This window comes from Calonectris borealis, chromosome 5 (assembly GCF_964195595.1).
Source record: "Calonectris borealis chromosome 5, bCalBor7.hap1.2, whole genome shotgun sequence".
Taxonomy (NCBI): Eukaryota; Metazoa; Chordata; class Aves; order Procellariiformes; family Procellariidae; genus Calonectris; species Calonectris borealis.
The window spans coordinates 11,914,018-11,937,747 of NC_134316.1; the positions used below are offsets into that span (position 1 = coordinate 11,914,018).

The following is a 23,730-nucleotide window of genomic DNA, read 5'->3' on the forward strand; positions in this document are numbered from 1 at the left end:
TACTGGTAAGGAGGGAGGCACATGAGTCTTCTACCTAGAGTGGCTGACTTCATAGCAAAAATGATTTATATGTTTGGTATGTCAGTATTGTAATATTCAGCTATCAAACACACTAAAAAACAGAGGTTTGCGTAATAAAAACTGAATATCCCTGTTAATAAGCTCAGAAGCAGAAAAAATTTAACTCTATTTACTAAAGTTTCTTCAGAAAATGAAATCAAAATGACTTCTTGGAATATCAATACGTACAGCTATGCTTCATGATCTACAAAGCTAGTGTTTAATACCAGGAATCTTAGCTGGTTTTAATAACAAATGCAAATATAAATTAGGATTAAAAATGTCTATATCTTACAAGAACAGAAATTATAGTGCTTATTGTCTTACACACTCAACGTGTGTATCTACATAAAAGCCTGTCAATGTAATACATTTATTGCAAGTTTTAAGAATAAGTTATTCTTTGAGAACAGTGACATCTAAAACTCAAGAATACTTTGTCAAAAGGGGAAAGCAAGAAAGATATTGCTTTGTTTTCAAATTTGTTTCACATTAATGTCTGTCTTTGAAGAAATTTTATTTGGTGATATGGACCCCACAATATAATTAATGTTAATGTGGGTAGATTACTTCTACGTTGGTCAAATAACACTACCGAAGTGCAGACAATAAAAAGGTAGAGGAGTTCTTACAGGACATTACAAAGCCAAATGTCTTCAGTTATACGTAAGAATAATTTTCTACACCTATAATCACTGAGTTACTTTACCTGCAGAAAAAGTTAGCTCTATTTACTCCAGAGAACAAGTAATAAAACTCTTGGCTTTTAAGAAACTGAAAACTTTTCCATGTCTCACAAAAATGAGGAGAAAATGCAAAAATAGCTATAAATATATGCATCTATTCATACAAGAATATACCTGAACTACAATGTATGAACTCTAGACAGAACTGAATAGAAACAGAAAACCAATGTATAAAATGCTAATACTGCAGACAAAGAAGGAAATCCCTTTTATTCTATTTTGGCTTGCCTTTGCTTGTTTTCCCTAAAGCATTTTACATTTACATATTTCCTTCTTCTAATTACATGTTTTTCACAGTTTATTCCCAATCTATCATCTCAGAGGCAGTTCTTAATGACGTATCAATAAATGCAAAGGCATTTTTGACCTAGAATTTGATTCAGGGCCTTCAACATCAAGTCTCTGGCAGCTGAGAGTGAAATTTTAATTAACAATTCTAAAAATCAGATCAGGCTGAATTTGAAAGCAATATGCGTGGAAGAGAATTCTATGTGCACTACAGCTGTACACAATGTTTTACAGCCACATAAAAACAGTAAGGCAAAACTTCATTGGAGCGCTTACAAAATCACACTGAGACCCTGCCTCCAGATCACTGTCTCAGGTGTTAACCATCATCATCATCTACTATATTACTCATAGATCTAGTTGCTCCATCAGAAGTTAATCCAAGTTCTCCAATTCAACTGTTTTAAAGCCTAAATTCAAATTCACATTGTCATACAGTTTCCTGTTGACTAAATGAGTTCCAGTTTTCCACAGCAAGGGGAAAAAACCCTGCAAAACTAACTGCAATTATGTTGGGGTTGAGGGGCAACATCCATGAGTGCTATTATGAAAAATAGTAGTAGTAGTACATTCTAATATTTCAACTTTTCTGCCACAGCCAATAAATGATATATGTTTTTATGCATTTATTAAAAATATTACATACATCCAAATTCATAATCATATGGTAAATAGGAAAGAGTGAGAAGTCAGGTTCATTAAAATTTGAATTTTTACCACTGATCACCGAGGCCAAAATGTTAATGAGATGCACAACTAGGTTCAAGTTTTTCAATATTTTCCTCTGCCTCTGAAATCTGGGTTTTCCAAAAATAGAAACTGAGAAGGGCTCAAGTCAGTAATTCTCTTTATACCCACAGCAATATATAAAGCTGTATCAAGAATATATGTAGATATTAAGCTATATCAAGAATGTTAGTTGTGGGTTTACTGTATTCAAACTTTTATTGTAAAAATCGGTAACATTTATTATTCTTCACTGCTGTGTGAAAATGAGTTTTGCAGGTAACTAACATTTATCAATAATCCTATGAGGCTTTTCTATTCTTCAAGTGGCTAAAGCAGTAAAAAGGGAAAAAATACTGTTAAAATTGAGATACTCTTAAAAGCAAATATACTTCCTCAGATGTTACAGAACTTTCATTATAATTTTAAGAAACAATTTCCTATTTTATTTTTCTTTAAGATATAGATTTATACAACATGCACTTCGCTAAGCAGAGAAGAAAACACTGTCCTAGGTACTGCACTAAACTGCAGCGGGGGCACAGAACGAGGGCATACCAGCACAGCTAAGAATAGATAATTACCCTGGATTCTTTGGTTCACTGTCTCGTGAACTTCCTCCCTTCAGCTTTCTAACCAGCTTCTCACTGCTGCGTCTAAGGGAAGCGCGAAGTTTGCTAAAGGAACCACTGCGTTTTAAAGATCCAGTGCCATCCTGAAAAAAATTGAACAAATGTGAAAGTGCGAGAGTTTGTCGCCCTCCCCCAAACCTGGCTCAAAAACACTTCATTGATGAAAATTTTTTTTAAATTGCTATTAATGTATCCTTGGTACAAATTCCTAAACACAGAATATCATATAGCTATAACTTTACCAAAACAAAAGGGTTCCTTCCAAACTGTAACAAAGATTTCTAAAATGTGAAGGCATGCTCAAGCCATGATTCATAATAATTAATAAAACCCCACCACAGTAGTCAAACAATTCACCATCACCATGTTACCATTTCATATGAGCGCACTGTTGTTAACAGAGTACAAGCCCCAAGCAAAAGCATTCCATCAGAGTCTAAGAAAAAAATGTTTTATTTTTTCTAAACATCTACATTACTTGCAAACATGTTTGTTTTATCCTAAAATCCTTAAACAAAAATATTTCTGATCAGAAACATGTATGGTTAAATTCCTATGTTTCATTTTAACTTTTCACCAAAGAAAATGTAAAACATGATGAAATGAATTTTTTGTACATTGCATTCATGTTCTACACTGCTGGGCTGATCCAAAGAAACTTCCAACTGACCACAATTCTATTTTAAAAAGAAAAAACCAAACCCAACAGTTTAGTAAGATTAGAACTGACCACTTCCTACTCCACAGAAATCCTATGTAATTATGAAAGAAGAATTGTAAAAGAAGAAAGTAAAGTACTACTAAGCAGACAAAGACAGACACCTGAGTTGGAGTGAGTTTATTAGAAGTTAGAAAGACAAATACACAAATCACTGAACACCAAGATTAGTAGAGAAAAGCATAATTGCCAAAATCTCACACAAAGACTAAACAGCAATGCTACTTTAGAATAATAATAAGTGAAGACATCCAGAGTTCCATATTGATGTTAACCATGTAATAGGTCTCTAAATACATTTTAAAGCACTTGGAGAACATGCCTTACTGTTATGGGTTTTGTTTTGTTTTTCTCCTGTAAAGATCACCATCATGCCATTTCAATAATACCTTGTGCGATACTTTTAACTACCTTTTTTCCATAGTGAACAGCTACTTATAAAGTTCATTGTTACTTTTTTTTTTTTTTACTAATGTATTACACAGCAATGGTTGTAATAACATTTTGTATGACTAGATACATATCTGGCAAAGCTACACATGTACAGAAATAGAAAAACCAAAAAAGACACCAGCACTGAAGGAATGGCCAGTTTACAGGGAAGTGTAGCTCTGACAAGAATCTTAAGGGGTTTGCTAAAACACAGCAGTCAGTACTGAAGAGAGAAGTTAAAGCTTGAAGATGGTGCACGCCCGTCATGCAGGAGACAGTATAAGAATCACAAAAGGCATCTAGGCCTGTCAGAAATGGAGAGAGAAAAACTGAATGAAACTGTTGGGAAAAATTCAACAGTTTTCAATTTTGAACAGTTATTTTTACAGTATTTCTAGGTCACATTCAAAGCAATTTTTTCCAGAGTAAGTATTTGGACTGCCCTTAAGTACAAAGTGCAGGCCCTTGCAATTACCAGAACATACATCTTTATACAGTTTTGCCTATATCACTCATATGCTGTGCATTCTTTAAGTTAGCATTTGTATAAAATACAAAACACCTTTAAGAAGGGATAGCTTTAGTATTATATTTTGTAAACAAAGAAAGGATTTTTTTTTTTTCAGCTGACATTAACACAAAAATAAAAATAAAAAAAGAAAAACAGAAGAAAGGAACAGAGCAAGGTGCATTCATTTCAGCTTTAACTTCTGTCAGGAATTTTTCTCGGAACAAAACTGCAAGAAGAAAGAAGTCTTCCCCTAACCTCCAGACAAAATTCTGTTCATTCCTTTAAGGAATTCAAATCCAACTGACCTCATGAGTATTTTTTTAGAACATATCTGTGTGTATATATCCAAGTGGAAACTTCTGTACTTTCCCTAATGCAGTGAGGCAGCTGAAAGAATCCACCTTTAAATATATGCTGTGGTTTGATTTACATGCTTTGCATTCTCAGTGTTAAGTACAGAAACCATTACTGATAGTCTTAAGGTAACGGTCTTGAGAGCCTTTACCTGTATCAACTGGAATGAACAGTAATTAACATTATTCTTGCAAATGGCAAAATGCCTTGCTACCAAGTGATTAGAAGATCAAAATCTAACCAAGTTATTTGTGTTTCAAACTAAATTGCATATATTGTTCACAATTTTGAAAAACAGACTTCAGTTTTGCAGGATTGAATAAATTGAAGTCTAAATTCCAATTAGAAGCATTAGATCAGTGAAAAGGCTAATTATTGCTATGGTCTTAAACCAGTGATGCTATAGTAGTGATAATAATCCAATGAACAAAGGCAAGACAAATCTGGTAGATATAGAGTATAACTTTTATTATTCTAACTAGCACATTAGGAATAAGCAGACAAGTTTTTGGGTACTTCAAATCTGAAATAAAAACATTGAACTTCCAAGTTAAACACTGACTGCATGATTAACAAAACACCTTTCAAACATGAGCTTAGGATGAAAAAAATTTTCCTAAATCCAGTGTAAACAAACAAACAACAAAAAAAATCAGAGATATCCATTTCTACGGCAAAGATTAATTGCCAGTTTTTATGTCACTCAGAATGAGAATCACCTTATTACTTTTGCTTACACCTCCCCACCATCATCATCATCTCCTGTACTTTGTAGTTGTCTGCTACAATGCTGCTCTGACTTTCACGCTTCTTATTAAACAAGAGCAACTCTTACCAGCTAGTCTACGGTAGTGAAATTTATTGCTTTTGTTTCACACCTGAAAGTGGACCAATGTGCCCAAAAGCTTGTCTTTTTGAAGCATATGGTTTAGAATAATAAAAGATACTTCCTCACACGAAAAACATTATCTTAAATTAAACACTATCATACCACGAAGATTTTTATCTGTCCTCCAACTGGCTGCAAGATCAATTTACAAAAATGCCAATTACAGATACTGACTGTCATTTTTAATATACGAACATAGTGAGGGATAAAAACCTTGGGATTTCTACGTCGAATTTTTAAGACAAAGTATTTCTTTGCATTTTCAAGTATCTTCAGTTAACTTTAAGGGACGGACTTTATATGAAACACATAAACATGCACTACACAACCTCACTTAGCACGTTCATTTTAATAGTTAATGACAGATTTACTTCCAACAGATATTTCAGTCCTTTTTGTAAGATATACATCAAAGCATATAATGCTTAATAGTGATTACATTTCATATGGAAGTCACTTCATTACAATAAATCTTCCAACATAATTTTTTCGTTGAAGTTTGTTGCTTTACACACGCCACCTCTTCTCTGACACCCAAGAACATGAGTCAGCCTGACCACTTCAGAAGAATTTAAAGGGAAAACGCAGGCCTCTCTTCAGGCTCTGCACACAGAAGTATCTGCCTGATTAAAAAATTCTACTATACTTTATGAACCAGAATATTTTGTCTGGAGGGAACACACGAGGGCAAAAAAAATACACAATATAAAGTAGAGGGAAGAACAGCACTGAGATAGAAACACTAGCAGGGTAGAGGGAGAGAGAGTTGCCCACTTTATGTAAAAGATGTAATACAAAATACCTTCTCTTAAGAGGGGAAAAAAAAGAAATAACAAAGATGAGAATAAAGCAACGCCACTTCAGCACACTAAAAATGAAAAGTTTGTTTGCCTTGACAGGTCAAAATTTAGTTTTTCAGATCAACAAATTTTATCACTGATTTTGATTCAAATATTGACCTAGAAATACTGTCTATTGCTTTTCCAGAAGGCCTTTTCAATCCAAAACCTGCATGCTTGTTTAATTAATGTCAATAAGAGAAAAAAGTTTAATCCATTTAGAACATATAGTCATGCAAAGTACAGTGAAAATTAAGGGAAGAGTACAGTACACAGTTCTAACACTGAATGGGCAAAATGAGAATTAAAAAAAGAGTTATCCAACCTTACTTTGGCTTTATTAATGATGCAGTATTATTCACAATAGATGCTGATTGACTGTCTTGGCACTGAGAACACCAATGCCAAGAAAACAATAATAAAGAGACAAAAGCAAAGATGGAAAGAACATGCTCCTTTAAGACTAAAGCAGTATGCATTTTATCAAGGTTTCTTTGGAATGCTAAACTTTGTCTCATGTGGCTAAAAAAAAAGAAGAAAAAAAAGAGACCTATTGTAAGAGAAACTTCAGAACACTCAATATTGCAAAGTAGGCTACTTCCCCTCCCATAAAAAAGCAGGCAACAGCACTTTTATAATCTAACAGAATATTTTCAGCAGAACTGCAGCTGGGAGTTAGTGCAATATATATCCCATTGCCAGCAATGGGATAAAGCGTGGGAAAGCTGGTGACAGAAGCAAACAACTACATAAGCCAGATCAATAACTGAAAGCTTTCACTGTTTTTCAAATAAAGGAAAACAATGGTTAGAAAAATGCATATGTAATCACATCACATGTAAGTTTTTACCTAATGACACTCAGTGTTATACAGTGAAGCCAATATATGGGAAACAAATAGGAACAAGCTCTGACTCCAGTCAAATTCTAATACGGGAAAGTGATACTAATATTCCACTTAAGAAATGTGAAGTTACTATCACATTGTTATGTGATGGCACTGTCTCTTAAAATGGATTGTATAGCAGCTTGAAAAGTTATGTTCTTTCCTCTAAGAAGCTAGGTAAGGAGGAGATTGGAATTATTTTAGTGTTAGACTGATCACTTTAATTTACTCTGAAACTGCTAACACTTAATACATCTCCATAGCAAATGCTCTTTGCTAAAAATACAGATGCAGTATTTTTAAAGAAACATTTAAAATACAGGCAAATACGGCATCAAAAGGACAAAAGCAAAATTAAGTTAATTGCCAGAATATTTCCACCAGTAAAAAGAAACCACTGACAAGCAATTGTACACCAGAACATAACCAGGACACTCAATCAGCATTAAACAACTTAAATACAACTGCTTGGGATTCTTGAAGAAATTTCACCATTCAGGACAACAACAGAAAGGTTGTTTTAAAATTTTAAGATATTACAATTTTTTTACATGATGTTATGAAAAAAAAAAAACACATTGCTTTTCATTTCTTAATTGATTCTGCAAAATTACAAAATACAAAGTAGATCAACCAAGAAACTACTGAAAACATGATAGGCTGGTGAATGGACAACCATATTTGTTATGGTGATAATTTATCTAGGCTATTTTCTTAAACTGTGTACTGTACTTACCCCATTCCATTCTACGCTCATACTCACTTCCTCGCCTCCATCAGGACCACTCTCGTACTTTACCACATCAACATTGAGGCTTTCTCGGCTTCGCCTTTTTTCTATGCTCTCAGGGTCATTCAGTACTTCAGCAACTCTCTGTTTATGAACATTGTCAAGACCCTGAGAATTAGGTAAGATAGGAAAAGGTTTTATTTTATTACAAGCTGTATTAATCTACAACTTACACTCGAAAACCGTATCAAGAAAGAAGTCAATCAAACCCATAACTCCCTTACCCTGATTCTGCCTTCGAAGGGCAGTCGAGTTGCCCTTTAAACACTGCAGCAATCAACACAGCATGAAGTGGACAGACAGTTTTGTAGTTTGAGAATTCAGTGACTTGCCATTCTTTTCCTCATTCCCTATCACTTGTCAAGGCCTCATGGTGTTCATGTCACTTACCTGAAGCCATTTTTTCAGCTTAATACTTAAGCAATTTATAGATCACGAAAGAGTCAATGCAATTCTCAGTTTTCCACCTATCAAATGGTGCAGTATTCACCCACCTTCGGAAAGAACATTACAGGCATCTGAATATCTAATACCCAATACACAGGTTGTGTTATTCAAAAATACTGACATATGACACTTGGCATAGTAGTATAATTTATCCTTCAGAAAGAAATCAAATAGAAAATAAGCTCATAATAGAACAGACTAGATGTATGGTCAATAAAATATGTTTACTTTGTGTTAAAGATTGCCCATCAATTACCAAATAATCCTTTAAATATCTTAAAAGTGCTAAAATACTTTCTATGAAAACCCTGCACTAAAAATAAAGGCAAAATCTTTAACACAGAAACTAGAAAGTAACAAAGCTCAAATCATACTTATTTTCAGTTTTCTTTTCTTTATAATAAACCTACTCCACATCATAAACGGTATTTGCTGACAGGAAGAGATCCCAGATGAATGCCTTACACATAAGAAAATATTCTGCATCTGTGCAGCGTCAGCAGCAAATGCAGTAGGGGATCTGTGTGGCAAATCCATAAAGTCTACCACAATACAGAAAGTGAAAATCATGCCAAAATTCTACTTAAAAGTAAAGTGCATGAATAAGAATGAAAGTTGTTTTAGTGTCACGGAGAAATCAGGTTCTTGGTTCCCACATAACTGCTTTCCACTAACTGAAGAGCAGAACAGATCTCCCTAATAGAATTCTACACACAAAGAAGCATGAAACCAACATGTATTTTCACTTCCACATAGCTGTATGGTGCAGAAAAGTGGCTAGAGCTCTCAGACAGTAGAGAAGTATAGACTCAAAATGGCTTTTGCAACCAAACCCTTTAGCAGCACAGAACACAAAAAGCATAAAATTATTTAAAATCACCACTGAGGAGGTGATGTATCACAAAAAACCTCTAGGCTCTCTTCCAAAGCTATTACCTCTCATTTACCTCACATGTTAAAAAATACAATGAAGGGACAGGGAACTGCACTTCCTGGGTTTGTTCAATTCTGTCATGAAAGATAAAGGACAAAGAACTTCGATGGTCTTCAGAAATCTAGCGTATACATCCCAGCAGCTAAAGCAAACAAAAGATGTGTGAAGGAGAAGAGAGCTGTAGAGGACTAATGCTTTTCCATACCTGGGAACAAAAGTACCTCTTTGCTTTTAGCTCAAAAGGGGACATGCATTAACCCTGTCTGTCCTCCTTTACTTTAATGACCTAAAATAGAAAGGTAGTGTTAAACGCTGCTAGTAAGTCAGCATTGTTTCCTACGTGTCCAAATCTAGTGCTGTAATGTGATATATTATGGTATAATGGTATAGGTGGTATATGATGCACCAACGAAAATCTGAAGCATACTTAATAAAAATAAAGTAGCAGCAGCAAGCCTCCAGCAGACTCTATGGACAACGAAGACATGGAACAGTTTTCCAAGCGGTACTGGCAAGCCAAAAGTGGGCTGATTAAACAGGGACTCTAAAACAGACTTCTCCAATAGCAAGATCCTCCCATCCTTAATTCCCAAATAATCAATTCCAAGCTTCACAGTAAAAATCTGAGCTTGAAAAGTTGGTGTTCTGTTTTGTTTTTTTAATATAAAAGAAAGGAAACAAACATAACTACAAGCTAAGTTTTCTTCCAGTCTTCTTATTACTATTATATTACGCCAATTTATCCTGGTTGTATCTGTTCACACTAAAAAAATTATCACATGTAATGGCAACAGTAAAACTAAGAACCAAAGCATATTAAGATGCAATGCACATTCATTTCTTATCTTCAAATCACATTTGAATGACAGACACACTGAAAACGAACCTTCAGCAGAAGTATGTGAAAATCATCCTCAACAAAAGAAAGTATCTCTATCAGCTGTTTCCCCCCCAACCCATGAATTTTCCTTGCTGAAGAACTTTTCTCCCAGATTCATAGTTTCCTCTTACCAGTTTCATTCCATTTATTTGGCAAACACTCGCAAGCTTTCCATCATTTTTTGTGGAAGAAAGAACTTATGCCACCTTATATCAAAGGGAACAGTTGCTGAATTCACTAGAAGAGCATGAGGTTTGCCAGGAACTTTTCTGCTCTCTCCCTTCTCCAGAAATCTGCTTCTATATACATCAAACATTGCAGTATCATTCTTTAAAATACAACTTCAAATCAGTATAACCAATAAAAAACAGTACATTATCAAAAAGATATGATCCATCACCTAAGTCAGTTTACTTCAATTTAGAATTTGAGTTTAGAATTTTACATGGACATATAAGAAAACAACACCACCACCACCCACCACCATTTCTGGGGGGGGGGGGGGAACCAACCCAAATCTTATTTACTATTGCATAAAAACAAAATTAAAATTGAACTTTCCAAGTCTTTTTTTATTTACTTATGTTTTCTTATTTTGCTCTCCATTTTAACACTGACTGACAAGCCATGTTTGCTTGTCCAGTCTTATGTTCTTCTATAAAAGACATCGTATCAAATCATGCAAAAGGGAAAGGAAAAAAACAAAAAGTCAATAAAACCTCAATAAAAACAAACTCTCTCCCACCTCCTAAGACTGTGAGAAAGGGTTACGCGAACAGCAGATTTGAGAGCACAGAGACAGCACAGAACTTCTCCACATTAAAAGAATAATAGTCCCCCCTAAAACTGTAATATCCATCCCATGGGTTTGCAAAAGTAACAGGAACAGCAACTGATAAATTTATAGTGGTCTTCTGAAGGTCTGCACCAGTTGTAGTTAGTCATGTGCAGAAAAAGAACATTTCTAATTTGACAGCTCCTTATTAAAAAGTAGAACATCGTTACTGGCAAAGGAAATTATCAACAGAAACTCTCCATTTTCCCCTAGCTACAGTCTCTCTCCCAGGACATGTAGCCAACTGAGGACTGCTGGCAAACACGGTGTTTTCTGCTCTTCCATTTTCCACGTAATTTCACTCCCAATTTGAATCATGCCCCTGGAACATGGTGCCACTGCCTTAGCAATTAACCAGTTTGCAAGCGTTAAGATGGTATCGGTTTATCACCAGCTCAGACTGAAATTAGAGGGCGACACCAGGCACCAGACACTGCATGGCTAAAAGTTTATATATTCTGCATGTACGGTAGATACTGAAGTTGAAAATCTGCATGACCACAATGCAGAAATATCATTAAGGCGAATTTTCATACTTGCCTGTTTACGAGATCTCATTGCTGCCTCTTCTAATGTTTCAGCAGCTTCAAATTTGCCTTGTCGTCTGTAAAGTGCCCCAAGGTTCTTTAAGGTGGTTGTTACTGTCGGACTATTTAAAGAAAAAAAAAAGTGTACATATATACACACATACACACACATATTAAACTCCAATTCACAAACTAATAAAAACTTAAATTAATATAGTATCATATTTTTTGTAATTATTTAGTCTCTCTTGAAATACAATACAATACACTTCACGTACATGGAAAAACCTGTTAACCCCTTTCAATGTGCATTAATGGCTCACACTATGATTATTCAGTAGCCCTGAAACCAGAGATTAGTAACTAGTCTCTAGATCTACCCAAGAGGAAACTGGAGTGCTATATCCTTGTGTTTCTCAGATGCATCTCAAAGTGAAAATTTAGCTCAATCTGAGTGTGTCCAACTGAATAATTGTGAAGCTTCCAGAAAATACGCCTACTCATGCACACAGTGACCATTACTGTAGCATGTGTTAGTCACAAAACAAATTACCAATTCCTTTCATCAGCTTTTACCTAGAACCTATTTGCAGTTTCTATGCGTTCAAACTACGCTTGAACAAAAAAAGGAAAAAAAAAAAATTCGCACATTCCATTAACAAGTCTCACACTCCAACAAGACATTTTTGTTTCAATGACACAATGAGAATTAGCTGAGTTACAGATTTGTCCCTCAAAGTTTTTCTCCAGTAACAGCAAAGATTTGCTCATGCATTAGAATGAACTAGTACATGAAAAACAAACCAACAAAATGTATTGCACCCAGAGTTCAGGTGGATAAAAGAGAGCAGATTTCAACAATACAAAGGTTCTGTTCCTTGTTAAATACAAGAATTCGAACACCGAAAAAATGAAAAACCCTCACTGAGCATTATCAGTACTAGGTGCAGGTTTTTTCTTACATTGTACCACCTGCACATTAAAAAAAAAAGGCAGTTAAGGAATAAAATTAAAGCAAACAAAAAAAATATTTCACCAAGTATAGTCCAAGCTGAAGTCCTTGTTTCTCTTCTTCCATTTTAAGGTACACATTTTCTTTCAGACAAAACTATATTCTTCAAGCTTTAGAAACTCAAATAATGCGGAATTGTGGCAGTTTAACTTTTTTTCTTGTGCCAGCTAGAAAACTCAAGGCTCAATTATTTGCACAGTCTCCTTTTTGCTTCTGGCCCTCTCTAGAGGTCTTACTGGAGCAGGGAGAACACGTATGCCAACCAACAGTATAAAAAGAAAGAAAGGTGACCTATGCTTCCACATGAAGGACTACCAACAACACAAGTGGTGAATTTTTATGTCACTTAGTAGATCTAACCAGCCTAGATTAAAAGAAGCCCCGAGACTTGAAAACTGCTACTGTGTTCCTGAAAGCCAGTCCTGGGTTTCTGAATTTTTAATACTATAGTTTTTATAGTCTTAAGCAAGCAGCTGGTTTGGTTTCATTTTTAAACATGCTTTAATCTGACATTTCTGGACACTGGGTACTGCTGCATTGTTTGTCCTATAAAAAAATTACCCACCTGTCAACTTTGCAAGCTTTGTACCAGCCACCATATTCTCCAAAAGATGTGCCATCTTTCTGCTTTCCCTAAAACAAAAGTACCATTGAAGAAAAATAACTGATTTGTAACTTAAATAGTAAAAGCTCCAAAAAAGATTTATGACAATGGCCTTACTTTGCATTCTTCCCTCTCTTCCGCATGCATCCAAATAGGCTTGTTTTCATCTGATGAAACAGAAGAAAATATTTTGCAGAAGTATAAAACTACAAAGTATTCACTGTTTGATTTTCACCCTTCTGAAATGAAGTTGTGAACTAGAGAATTATACTATTACCACCACAAAAAAGCTTACTGTCCATACTACAAGCAGCAGATAAATAAAACATGCACCTCTTCTTTTACAGTTTTACAATTCTTTTTTTCTTAACTGAACTGAGAAACAGTTACTTCTGAGAAGCTTTGAAGTCAGTATATGCTGCCATCGATTTGTCATGTGCCTAGTTCTGTGCTAGAAAACATGCCTTTATTTCTTTTATTGTAACTGTTTTGACATCTACTAAGTGGTGCATATGCTACTGTCATGGAATGCAGTGAAAATTCTTCACTGTGATTTATATTGATAAAATGCATTTGACTTCAATTCAATGTAATTCACAAGTTAAGGGTATTTTCCCCATTCTTTAAATGTGTTAATGGAGGACTGACATTACCAGTGTATTTACTATATCATTAAAAATCCTGCACTGACTTTTTCCTGTGACTGGAAAGTGACATACATTTTTCTGCCTCTATAAAAATACCAAAACTGGCTTTGGTTGGGCATAAGATAATTATGCCAGAATACAAACCATAAAACATAAGCCTACCAAGTCTACCTCATGTAAGAAAAACTCTCCTTTTGAATCAAATGTTACTGCTAAATCTAAATGCTTTCTTATGATGAATGTACTTCAGTGCATCTATAATCTCACTTTTTAAGTCTACCTCAGGCAGATAACAATTTTAATCAGGATACAATTAACTTCCTGTAGATTTTATTTCATAACAACTACAAAAATGAAACACACATTCAAATCTAGGGACTAAGTTTCTTACCATCTACAGAGCCAAATTCCCGTTCATGAGCGCGAGTAAGAATCTCTTTGTATAAGGTTTCCGCTTGCTTAAATTTGCCCTGTTTTAGATAGCAGGATGCCTGAAAACAAAATATCCCCCAAAAGATGTATCAGCACGCTGTTTGATTTATCTTGATAAATAATAAATACAATACATGCTGAATAAAGGTGCATTTCAATTCATCAGAAAATTTTACTTTTTCTTAATTTACTTCATAAAAGGCTGTCGTGGTTTAACCCCAGCCAGCAAAAATAAACGCCACGCAGCCGCTCGATCATCCCCCCCCTCCGGTGGGATGGGGGAGAGAATCGGGAGGGCACAAGTAGGAAAGCTCCCGGGTTGAGATAAAAACAGTTTAATAATTGAAATAAAACTAAGTAGAACAGTAATAATAACAATGAGAACAACAACAATAACAGAATACACAAAACAGGCAATGCACAACACAACCGCTCACCAACCGCCGACCGCGTGTCACGAATGGGGGGCGAGTCCCCCCCCCCCCCCCCCCCGGTTTTTATACTGAGCATGATGTCACATGGTATAGAATAGCCCATTGGCCAGCTGGGTCCACCACCCCAGCTGTGCTCCCCCCTCCCGGTGCAAGCATCACCCAGCAACCGCCAAAGCATCAATGGACCATCAACGCTCCTTTCACACCGAACCCAAAACACAGCACAGCCCCCAAGCTACTGGGAAGAAAGTTAATCCTGTCCCATCTGGAACCAGGACAAAGGCTTACCAGGTTATTCTTTGTTTTCGCAACATTTGGATCATCTGGTCCCAGCTTAGTTTGGTAAATCTCCAGTGCCCTCTGATAGTAGTATTCAACCTCCTCATATTTACCCTGGTTCTGGCACAGTAAAGCCAAGTTGTTTAACTGTTTGGCAACATCAGGGTGATCTTTCCCCAGAACCTGAAAATGAAACACCTTGTATTAAAACATTCTCCAATCATCATATCAGGTTTAGAAATGCATCATTTAGAAACACCCTGTTAGTTTTTATTCCTCATCAATTCAACAGCAGGATGACAAAAGCAAAATTTGCATTTGAAAGATATGAAAATTACTCAATTCTATTACAAACTGAGAATGCTGCAGAACAATTCATAACAAGAATAATGTAAGTAGTATAAGAAAATTATATGCAGCGTATTATACAAAGAAGCCTGAAGATGCAGGCATTCCGTCTCATAGACTAGAATAAATATCCATATAGTCACAGAATAATCAACTTAAAAATTTTAATGATGTTTCATTTTTAATTCCAATGCTCTTGTCAAATCAAAGATTACTTAACTATCAAAGGGGAAAGAAAAAGGTAAAGAAGGTTAAGTACAAAATGCAGAATTTAGAATATACCCAGAGTGCTCCAAGAGTTCCAAAAGACTACTGGAATTTACTACTCTTTTGAATTTCAGACACTGCTAACTACTAGGGCATTGCTAACTCTGGCAGATCTATCCAACCGAAATGTAAAAAAAAAAGTTAAGTGTGTTTTAACTTTGCCCCCTCCCTCAAAAAATCCATTCAAAGGTGCTATATTATTTTACTTATACCTTTTCTCTGATTTCCAAAGCTCGCTTACACAACGGTTCAGCTTCTTTGTACTTTCCCCGTTTACCATAAAGTACTGCAAGATTGTTTAGAGTTGCTGCCACCTGTCAACAGTAGAGAAATATTAATTACACTGGAATTTGCTGATACAAATACCTGAAAAATGAACACATCTGCAATGCATTGATGTTTTCAAATTTTCCATGCACAGGGTAGACCTCTTCAAATTTGCAAATGAAGAAATAATTATTATTGAATGCATACATACACAAACAAGGAAAGGAAAAAACAGAAATCATGAAATATTTTTGCTTCATTTGTGGAAATGTCATTTAGTGCATACATTTTCTTCATACGTTCTTCTCTTACAAAGTTATGTCACACATCTCAGAGCTGCCTTGCTTCACACAGGCCACGTGAAGTGAGGTATCACATTAATTTTAAAACACTAAGTACAAAAGTTTGATTTATGTTTCATTTAAAAGCAGCAGTAAAACAAATTAGAAGTACACCTTCAATCTCAGTTTAATAAAGTGATTTGAGTAAGCAAATTAAAATCTTTCTTCTCAAATTAATTTCCCACAGAAAATCCATGCAATCCGAAATCAAGTAGGTGCAAGTCATTTGTGATGAAACACCACTGAATATAATGCTCAAAAGGTACATTAAATATTTAAGAGAAAACACAGAATGTTACATTGCGGCCTCCTACCTGTACCGTTTAGAGATAAGCCAGGTCTTAAAAATTTTCCTGTTGAGTTTAACATTAGAATGAGTTGAAAAAAATTCAGTGAAAAACACAACTAAGAATATGACATTGCATGTGTACAAACCGCTGGATGATCTTTGCCCAAAGTCTTTTCGCGGATAGCCAAGGCATCATTCAGGAGATTTGCTGCATCTTTGTATTTGTTCTGGTCTCTAAAATTTTAAAGAGTCATAATTAATACTGGGGATTCAGAAAAGAAAGTCATAAAAATGAAGCTGACTTCAGCACTGGCCTAAAAATGCTAGTACAAAAGAAGAGCAATTGAGAATATATTCAGAAATCAGGAAGTAAAAACCTGAAGCCTGTAGCTGTAAAGTAGTTTGCTGGTTGAAGACTAGCATGTACTAATTCTACACTGCTGTTCAATTTATACCTCTAGAGATTATCTGTAAGTGCGTAATCAAGACATGCCCTTTGGTAGACAAAAACAAACCCCAAAACCAAAAAGTATCAAAATCAGCTTCACTCCCAAAACAAAGGCAGAGGCAAAAATGCAGAAACTTGTTTGACTTTTAAATATAGGGAGACATATAAACACTGCAGGACCTTCTTGAAGGTTTTAATAAGAAACAGGGAATGGAAAATAATACAACAGTCAAAAAACGTTAGACTGAACATTTGCAGGTTGTAGCCAAATATTAACTATTTATTTAACTGATATTTATCTATGTCAGTATACAAACCTGTACACCAAAGCAAGTATGTTCAACATAGTGGCAACATCAGGATGATCATGACCCGAAGTCTTCTCTAGATCTTCAAGAGCTTGTTTACAGAGAGGTACAGCAACCTCATATCTACCTTGGGAAGCGTACTGAATAACAAGATTATGAAGGGTCCTTAATCTTGCTGGAATTTCATAGCCACCTTGTTGGGCAGCAGCTGCTGCACTGCTATGCTGCTGTTGAACTGAAAGAAATCCGCAAGATTTCAAGTTGTTTAAAACATGACTGTAACTAAAACATCTAACATTACTGCTCAATGACACAAAATGAGACTCACTGAATTTTACTTCTTCAATACAAAGCATTAGTATTAGAACATATTTCACAGCAGGCATGCTGTCTTGAACAGTGATGGTGAAAACATGACCATTTTATTCTTCATACTCTGTCCAGTATTGTATTAATATTATTTTACACTTCTGTTAGCTCCAAGGGTCAAATGTAATAAACCAATGGAGAAAGTAGGAAACTATTTCAACTCAGCAAATCATTAACAATTCGCAAGATTATATCATAATTTGGCACTTACAAATATCGATGTTTCCCTACAGAAAGGAACATTAACGTAGACAAGCAAAACACCTGCAGAAAAGCTCAAATGATTTTTCCTTTATTCTCCTTCTCTAAACATACCAATTTTTTTTGTTACCCTTTGTTTGCTATACCAAGGAATACTTAAGGTTAGCGCATAAAGGATTAAAACACCTTGGATGCCACTAATAACAGCTGCAGGAAAAAAGGCACCGAGTCATCAAAGCCAGTGTCAACCTTTAGGTTTTACTTACTAACTCTCAGGGTTAGCCACTTATTTTCCAGTAGCTACTAACCTTTAGTTGTCGCAACCCCCACCCTCCCACTCCCTCCAAAAATTTACTACCCTTTTTCTCTTCACCTGGGAGATTTCTGGGAAGATTGAGAAAATTACCTCTTACTCATTTTCATTAAATTCTAGACAACACACAGGGTAAGGGCTCTAGCTGTGAGCCTGACTTTCTTCTCTCCTTTCTATTAAGCAAAAAACACTCTCACAGCAAGTGGGAGCCTTTTTATGTCAGTGGAATTGTACAATTCCAAGCCTACATCCACAATCACTGCCTACCAAAGCACTGAAGCATTTCAGTATTTTTCCTGGAGATCAAGGAAATTACTGAAATGTCAACTTTGTCTCCTGTAAAGCAAAATAAGGTAGCTTGACTACACAGCTATACAGACAGCTTTGCCATTCAATTTTCCTACTACAAAACTCTCGGGAAGGAAGGATGGAGTTCATAGTCAACACTAATCTATTCTAAACTCTTCAAGTCCTCCTTCCATTGCTGGCTATGGATAGCATTACCAAGCTATCAAGCATGCAGTGTACCTTGTGTACGTGCCCATAAGGAAATTCGAAACTCCGCTGATTACAAAGGTGGGACGCTTCAGACATTTTTTCTGAAGTCATTTGTCTACTAAGAACCATTACACTACTAGCACACTGCATATACACTACAGTATCAATACATTATACACTACCAGCTTTACACCCATACAAAGAACATTTCACTAAGCAAGCCTTACCTATTAATGGCTTCTTTCAACCACACTACCATACCCCTACCTCAAACTTCACTGCATATTCATCAGTCCCTCTGACCTGAAGACAATACTTCTAGAATGAGTAGTAAAACTAAGGAAGACCACCTCAGCAAAGAACAAAAGATTATATGAGAAAGACTTCATACTGAAACCTGCCCCAAAACGTTAAATCAGATCATTAAAAAGGTCATTAACAGAATTCACCATCTGCGCAGACCATCAAAAAGCTTCAATGTTTCAGAATCTGTCACAGTCCCTTGGTACAAATCTCTTCCATTCTGAGGCCCACAGGAAAGACCGTGGCACCAATTTTGTACTGAAGTCAGTCCCAGGAACTTTACAACAGCAAGTAAACTCTCTTTAAAAAACTAAGCCCCGGTTCTATTCATATCAATGTACAGAATGTATATCAATGACTGGTTTCCTTATTCTAGCAGAAGCATTCACCACTCCGCTGTGTCCCAGAGGACCCCAAGCACGGATTCATTTTTGCAAAGAGCATCTTTATATTCTGCATTGCAGAAATACACTAACATTGTAATTTGAAGTGCACTTACTTCCTTGTCCTTGGTCATCTTCATCATTGGGAAATAAGTCATCCAAAGGCTCTTTGGTGGAATCCGTATCTTTATCCTCCTATACAACAATCCCAAACCCAAACAAATTGTTACACTTAAATCTAAGGCATAAAGGGACAGTCCATTTAATCAGCAATGTTAAAGGAAAACCCCACATCCAGAACTTAGGAATTGCCAAGAATAACACCTCTCATAGAAGTTTAGTGAAGGTCTTATGTTCAAATGTATTTACATACTTTGTCCCAAAACAATACAGGACACCTTCAGAAGAGCCAGGAATAGAAATCAGGTCTCCTAGATTTCAGTCTCAATTTAAGCACACAGGAACACATTTGCTATTCTTACAGAGACATTATACGTAATGAAAGTACCCAGAGAAGAGTAAGCGCTACTGAATACAGAATTGCCCCCTGTACTTTTTTTAGTCATAAAGGCAGTTACAGACGAGCAAGGGAGAATAATAAGGAGATTCATCTCTTGAAGGAGAATAAAGTTGCACCAGCAACTTTAATTCTGTCACCTCAATTTCTGAGTACTCAACTTCTGCACAAATAATAGATTTTGCAATTGTGATCTGTAAGGTTCAAAAAGAAAACAAACACTTGGAACAAAGTTCGTCTCCATCTGGAACAATATTAACTTCTGCACAATCCATCAGTATATATTGATTTTAAGCCTCCAAAGATCATTCTAAATCCCACAATCATGTAAATAAAGAAACAGATCATCCCTCAATCCTGTTTCTTAAATGTGGAGTCTACACAATATAAATAGTTGAAGTTCTCAGAAATGTTAATCTTGATAAGGAGAAAACCCAGGAGCAGAACACATTCCTATTTTTCTGGCTCTCCATCCAACACCTTTTTCCACAGATGAGAAAAAATCAACTGCTGCTGCTGGCATTCAAGTTCAATGGTGGCAAAGTGGGTGCTCTGCAAAAACAGCAGATTGATGGGACTAGATCTCAGATGGGAAGTTCATAATTTTAAGTGTGCTGATTCCAACCTCATACTGAATATACAACAATTGACTATTTTCAAAGGCTAACAACAGAGACTGTCCATATGGTTAGTGAAACTATAAAGATGCTTTGCTTGCTTTGACCCTATTTGCCAATTAAACTTCAAATAGTGGTGCTATTTAGGCCATCTGCAGATTACAGTTCAACAATTAGCACATCAAAATCCCAATATTCCCTCCTCCTGCCTCTTTTCTGAACAGGCTTCACTGGCAGCATTCAGCTACAAATACCAACTCATGAAATAGCACTGAAAAGTTCCGCATGCAACTGCCAAAACATCTCTCACTACTCACAATATGTTAAAAAGGATTTAGTCAAGCAGTCGGTTAAGCATGACTAAAATGCATACATTTTCAACCACTATGTGGCTGAAATAATTGGTTATGAAAAATCATTCTTTCCAAGACACAGCTGAGAAGGTCTGAACACACAAAATGAGGTATTTCTCTACAGTGCCATCTAACTTAAGAAAACAAAATAAAAGGATAACAAGAAGGGCAAGTAATTCAGAAGTCTTTTTAAGTGGTAAGTTACTTCTGTAAATTAAAATTTTATCCATTTTCTCTCTGAATCTAAGAATATATAACACAATGGGCTAGCTAAACACGACTGAAAACATGCAGATGATCACAATGTCTGGCAGAAGGTCATGAAAGGGGATTCAGTAACATCCTATCCTAGCGTAAATTCTCAACAGATATAAAAGCTACACACTGAATTCACTACAGGAAAATTAGGTATTTTTCTTGCAGGCAAAATAAGCCAAGTCTGCTATGTACTCAGAACCTCTAATAGCTTACATTTCCCACTTATTTTAACTGTTGAATTTAGAGAAGGAAATTTTTGGCCTGAAGTTCAGTTCTTCATATTTTTTTTAAGGTAGTACGATACTAAATAAGTATTTATGGATTTTGACCCTCATATGTATTTTATTATCTACAGACAGTAAAACATTTACTCTTAAAATAAGAATGAACCGAACTCTCAGAATCTTTCTGCAAACTATGTGACACTGGTACAAGGTAAGCATTTTAATGACAAGTTTATGTCATTAGAGATGTTAGAGACAAAGAAAAAGCTTATATCTGTCATTTCTTGGTAACTAGACAGATTACACCACATATATAAATGTAAGGTGCTTTTTACTACACAGCTACTTACTGATGGTGAAATATCATCATCGTATTTTTTTAATTGATTCATGAATTCTAGATGTTTCTTCTCTTCCTCCAGTTGAGCCACAGACTGCTCACTTTTCTGTAGTTTCTGTTGTGTATTGGCTAGTTCATCCCGTAGCCACTGATTTTCCTGGCATAGCCGGCGAACCTGAGCACGCAATTTCTGTTTCTCTGATTCCACTGCATTTAAGTGATTAGATAAGGCCATCATTACCTAAAAAGCAGAAGGAGTCAGATGACATACTTCCTCTAAAACTCAGTTCTGTATTTAACATAAAAGCCTTTTATTATTTAAAACCTATGTCAGCTGTGAAATCTGGTAGGCATTCAGATTTTTCTTCTTTATACATCGGGTTCTCACTTTTGCTCTGAACTTTTTTACCATTTGTTCAGCCAGATTTAACCTAGAGGAACTCTTTACCAATGATTGTCTTCCATAATGCTATCAGAAGTCAAACTGTTTCAGAATTCCCTGAAGATTACATATAATCTTAAAATACATGAAAAATTTGAACTAGGAGTTAGATTACTGAAATGGAAATCTTCGTTCCACTAACATGAAATGGAATATTAATGCTTTTAACTTGAAGGATCACACAAATAACCTAAAAACTAACAAGGAGTTCTAATTTAGCAGCTTTCAGACAGAAAAGGATTCATATACGTGCTTACAGTTCACAAGGATGAACACCTCAGCATAACGATAACACTTCAAAGGGACAATTACCCTACTGAGATCTGAATGTGCAACTGAACACACAATTTATATAAGCACTTCATATATACATATCATAAGCTTGAGTGTACAGACATCCAATGTGTTTGAACAGTCACATTAAGGACAATAAACAGAACAGCCATAAAAGCAGTCTACTTGGATTTTTTTTTTTTGCTAAGCAAAGTTAAATGAAAGAGGAGCTTGCTAAATGAAAGCCAACCACTATGTACAGAAGATACTCTCCCTTCACTGTTTATGTAATCTCCCACTGATACACACAGACCAGCTGATAGCAATCCCAGGAAGCACACCTTGTAAGAATGGGCAACTGGTGATAATAAAAATCTTCTTTTAGATGAGTTTGACATGTTCAAGTTATTAGTATTTCATTTCCTCAATTTCATGTTTCTTTAAAACAAAGTTACTTTGAAGTGTTTTTAAACGAAATATTTCATGTGAAACAGATGGTATCCTTAGCTGAAATTTCAGGTTTAAAAAACAAACAAACAAACAAAAAAACCCACCACAAACATCAAGCCTTTAGAAACTACTTTTTCGTATAAAGGTAAGATAAAACTCCAGGTATAATTTCCTAATACCAGTCCAAATCTCTGGACTTCAGCACCTACCTATTTACATATTCAAAATTGTTAATAATTTAAATTACTTGGCCTATTCAAACGGTGGCATTTGTAACATCAGAAAGTATATTTAGGAAAGTTGTGATAATAGGGTCAACATACTCAAACAACATTCTACAAGCTACAATGGCAAACTAAAATCCTTTGTAATCCTACTCTTTAGAATTAACTGAAAGAGAAGTTTGATTACTTCTTCAGCAAAGTCAGTTTCATTTTCATGGAAATAACACGTGCCATCAGACCTACATCCATGTCACAAAACATCTATAAAATATTTCCATGTCTTAATTTAAACACTGCAAATCAAAAAAAAAAAATACTACATTGTTGCAACCCAAAGCATGCAGGGAGAGTAGGCTTATCAGGTCTGAGTAGTAGTCTGAAGCGTAATTGCTTTCCTAACAAAGGCAGTAAATGCAGACTTCTTGGCTCCTCGCCACACAGTTCACAAAACACCATGCGGGGCAAAGAAAGCAATAGCATCTGCAACTGAGGCTGCTGAATCCGATAGTGTCAAGGATCAGAACTAACTTTGTGGAGTCCCAATACCATGTCCAAGTTAGGAAAGAGAAGCTACTCATTCACTCACAGATCTTCTACAAACACCCATTAAAGGTAACTCAACTATTGCAATTTTATTCCATATGTCTTCTAGTATTTTCTGCCAATACAAGGGATCAAAGCTTGTACAATATACTAAGGCCTGACAGTCTATACCATAACGTCCAGGGGTTCTACATTCCCATGTCTGGTAACCCATATTTGTTCATTCTCTCAGGCCTCAATTTACCACCATCC

At 35.6% G+C, this 23,730-nt stretch overlaps 1 protein-coding gene across 7 annotated transcripts in view; it reads right to left on the reverse strand.

Annotated features, from left to right (window-relative positions):
- Positions 1-23,730, reverse strand: part of KLC1 (kinesin light chain 1) — a 50,571-nt gene that overhangs the window by 7,795 nt on the left and 19,046 nt on the right. For 3 of the 7 annotated variants that reach the window (XM_075150977.1, XM_075150974.1, XM_075150975.1), the window contains exons 3-14: positions 21,557-21,787; positions 19,354-19,432; positions 17,180-17,405; positions 16,561-16,648; positions 15,730-15,831; positions 14,912-15,085; positions 14,149-14,248; positions 13,228-13,277; positions 13,072-13,139; positions 11,508-11,616; positions 7,818-7,979; positions 2,405-2,535 (exon numbers count right to left, since the gene is read on the reverse strand). In XM_075150977.1, coding sequence (XP_075007078.1) covers positions 2,405-2,535; positions 7,818-7,979; positions 11,508-11,616; positions 13,072-13,139; positions 13,228-13,277; positions 14,149-14,248; positions 14,912-15,085; positions 15,730-15,831; positions 16,561-16,648; positions 17,180-17,405; positions 19,354-19,432; positions 21,557-21,787 — 1,520 coding nt within the window. Of the gene's footprint in view, positions 1-2,404; positions 2,536-2,881; positions 3,908-7,817; positions 7,980-11,507; positions 11,617-13,071; positions 13,140-13,227; positions 13,278-14,148; positions 14,249-14,911; positions 15,086-15,729; positions 15,832-16,560; positions 16,649-17,179; positions 17,406-19,353; positions 19,433-21,556; positions 21,788-23,730 lie in introns of those variants that run through there. The other 4 variants (XM_075150978.1, XM_075150976.1, XM_075150980.1 and 1 more) reach the window with 3 other exon arrangements.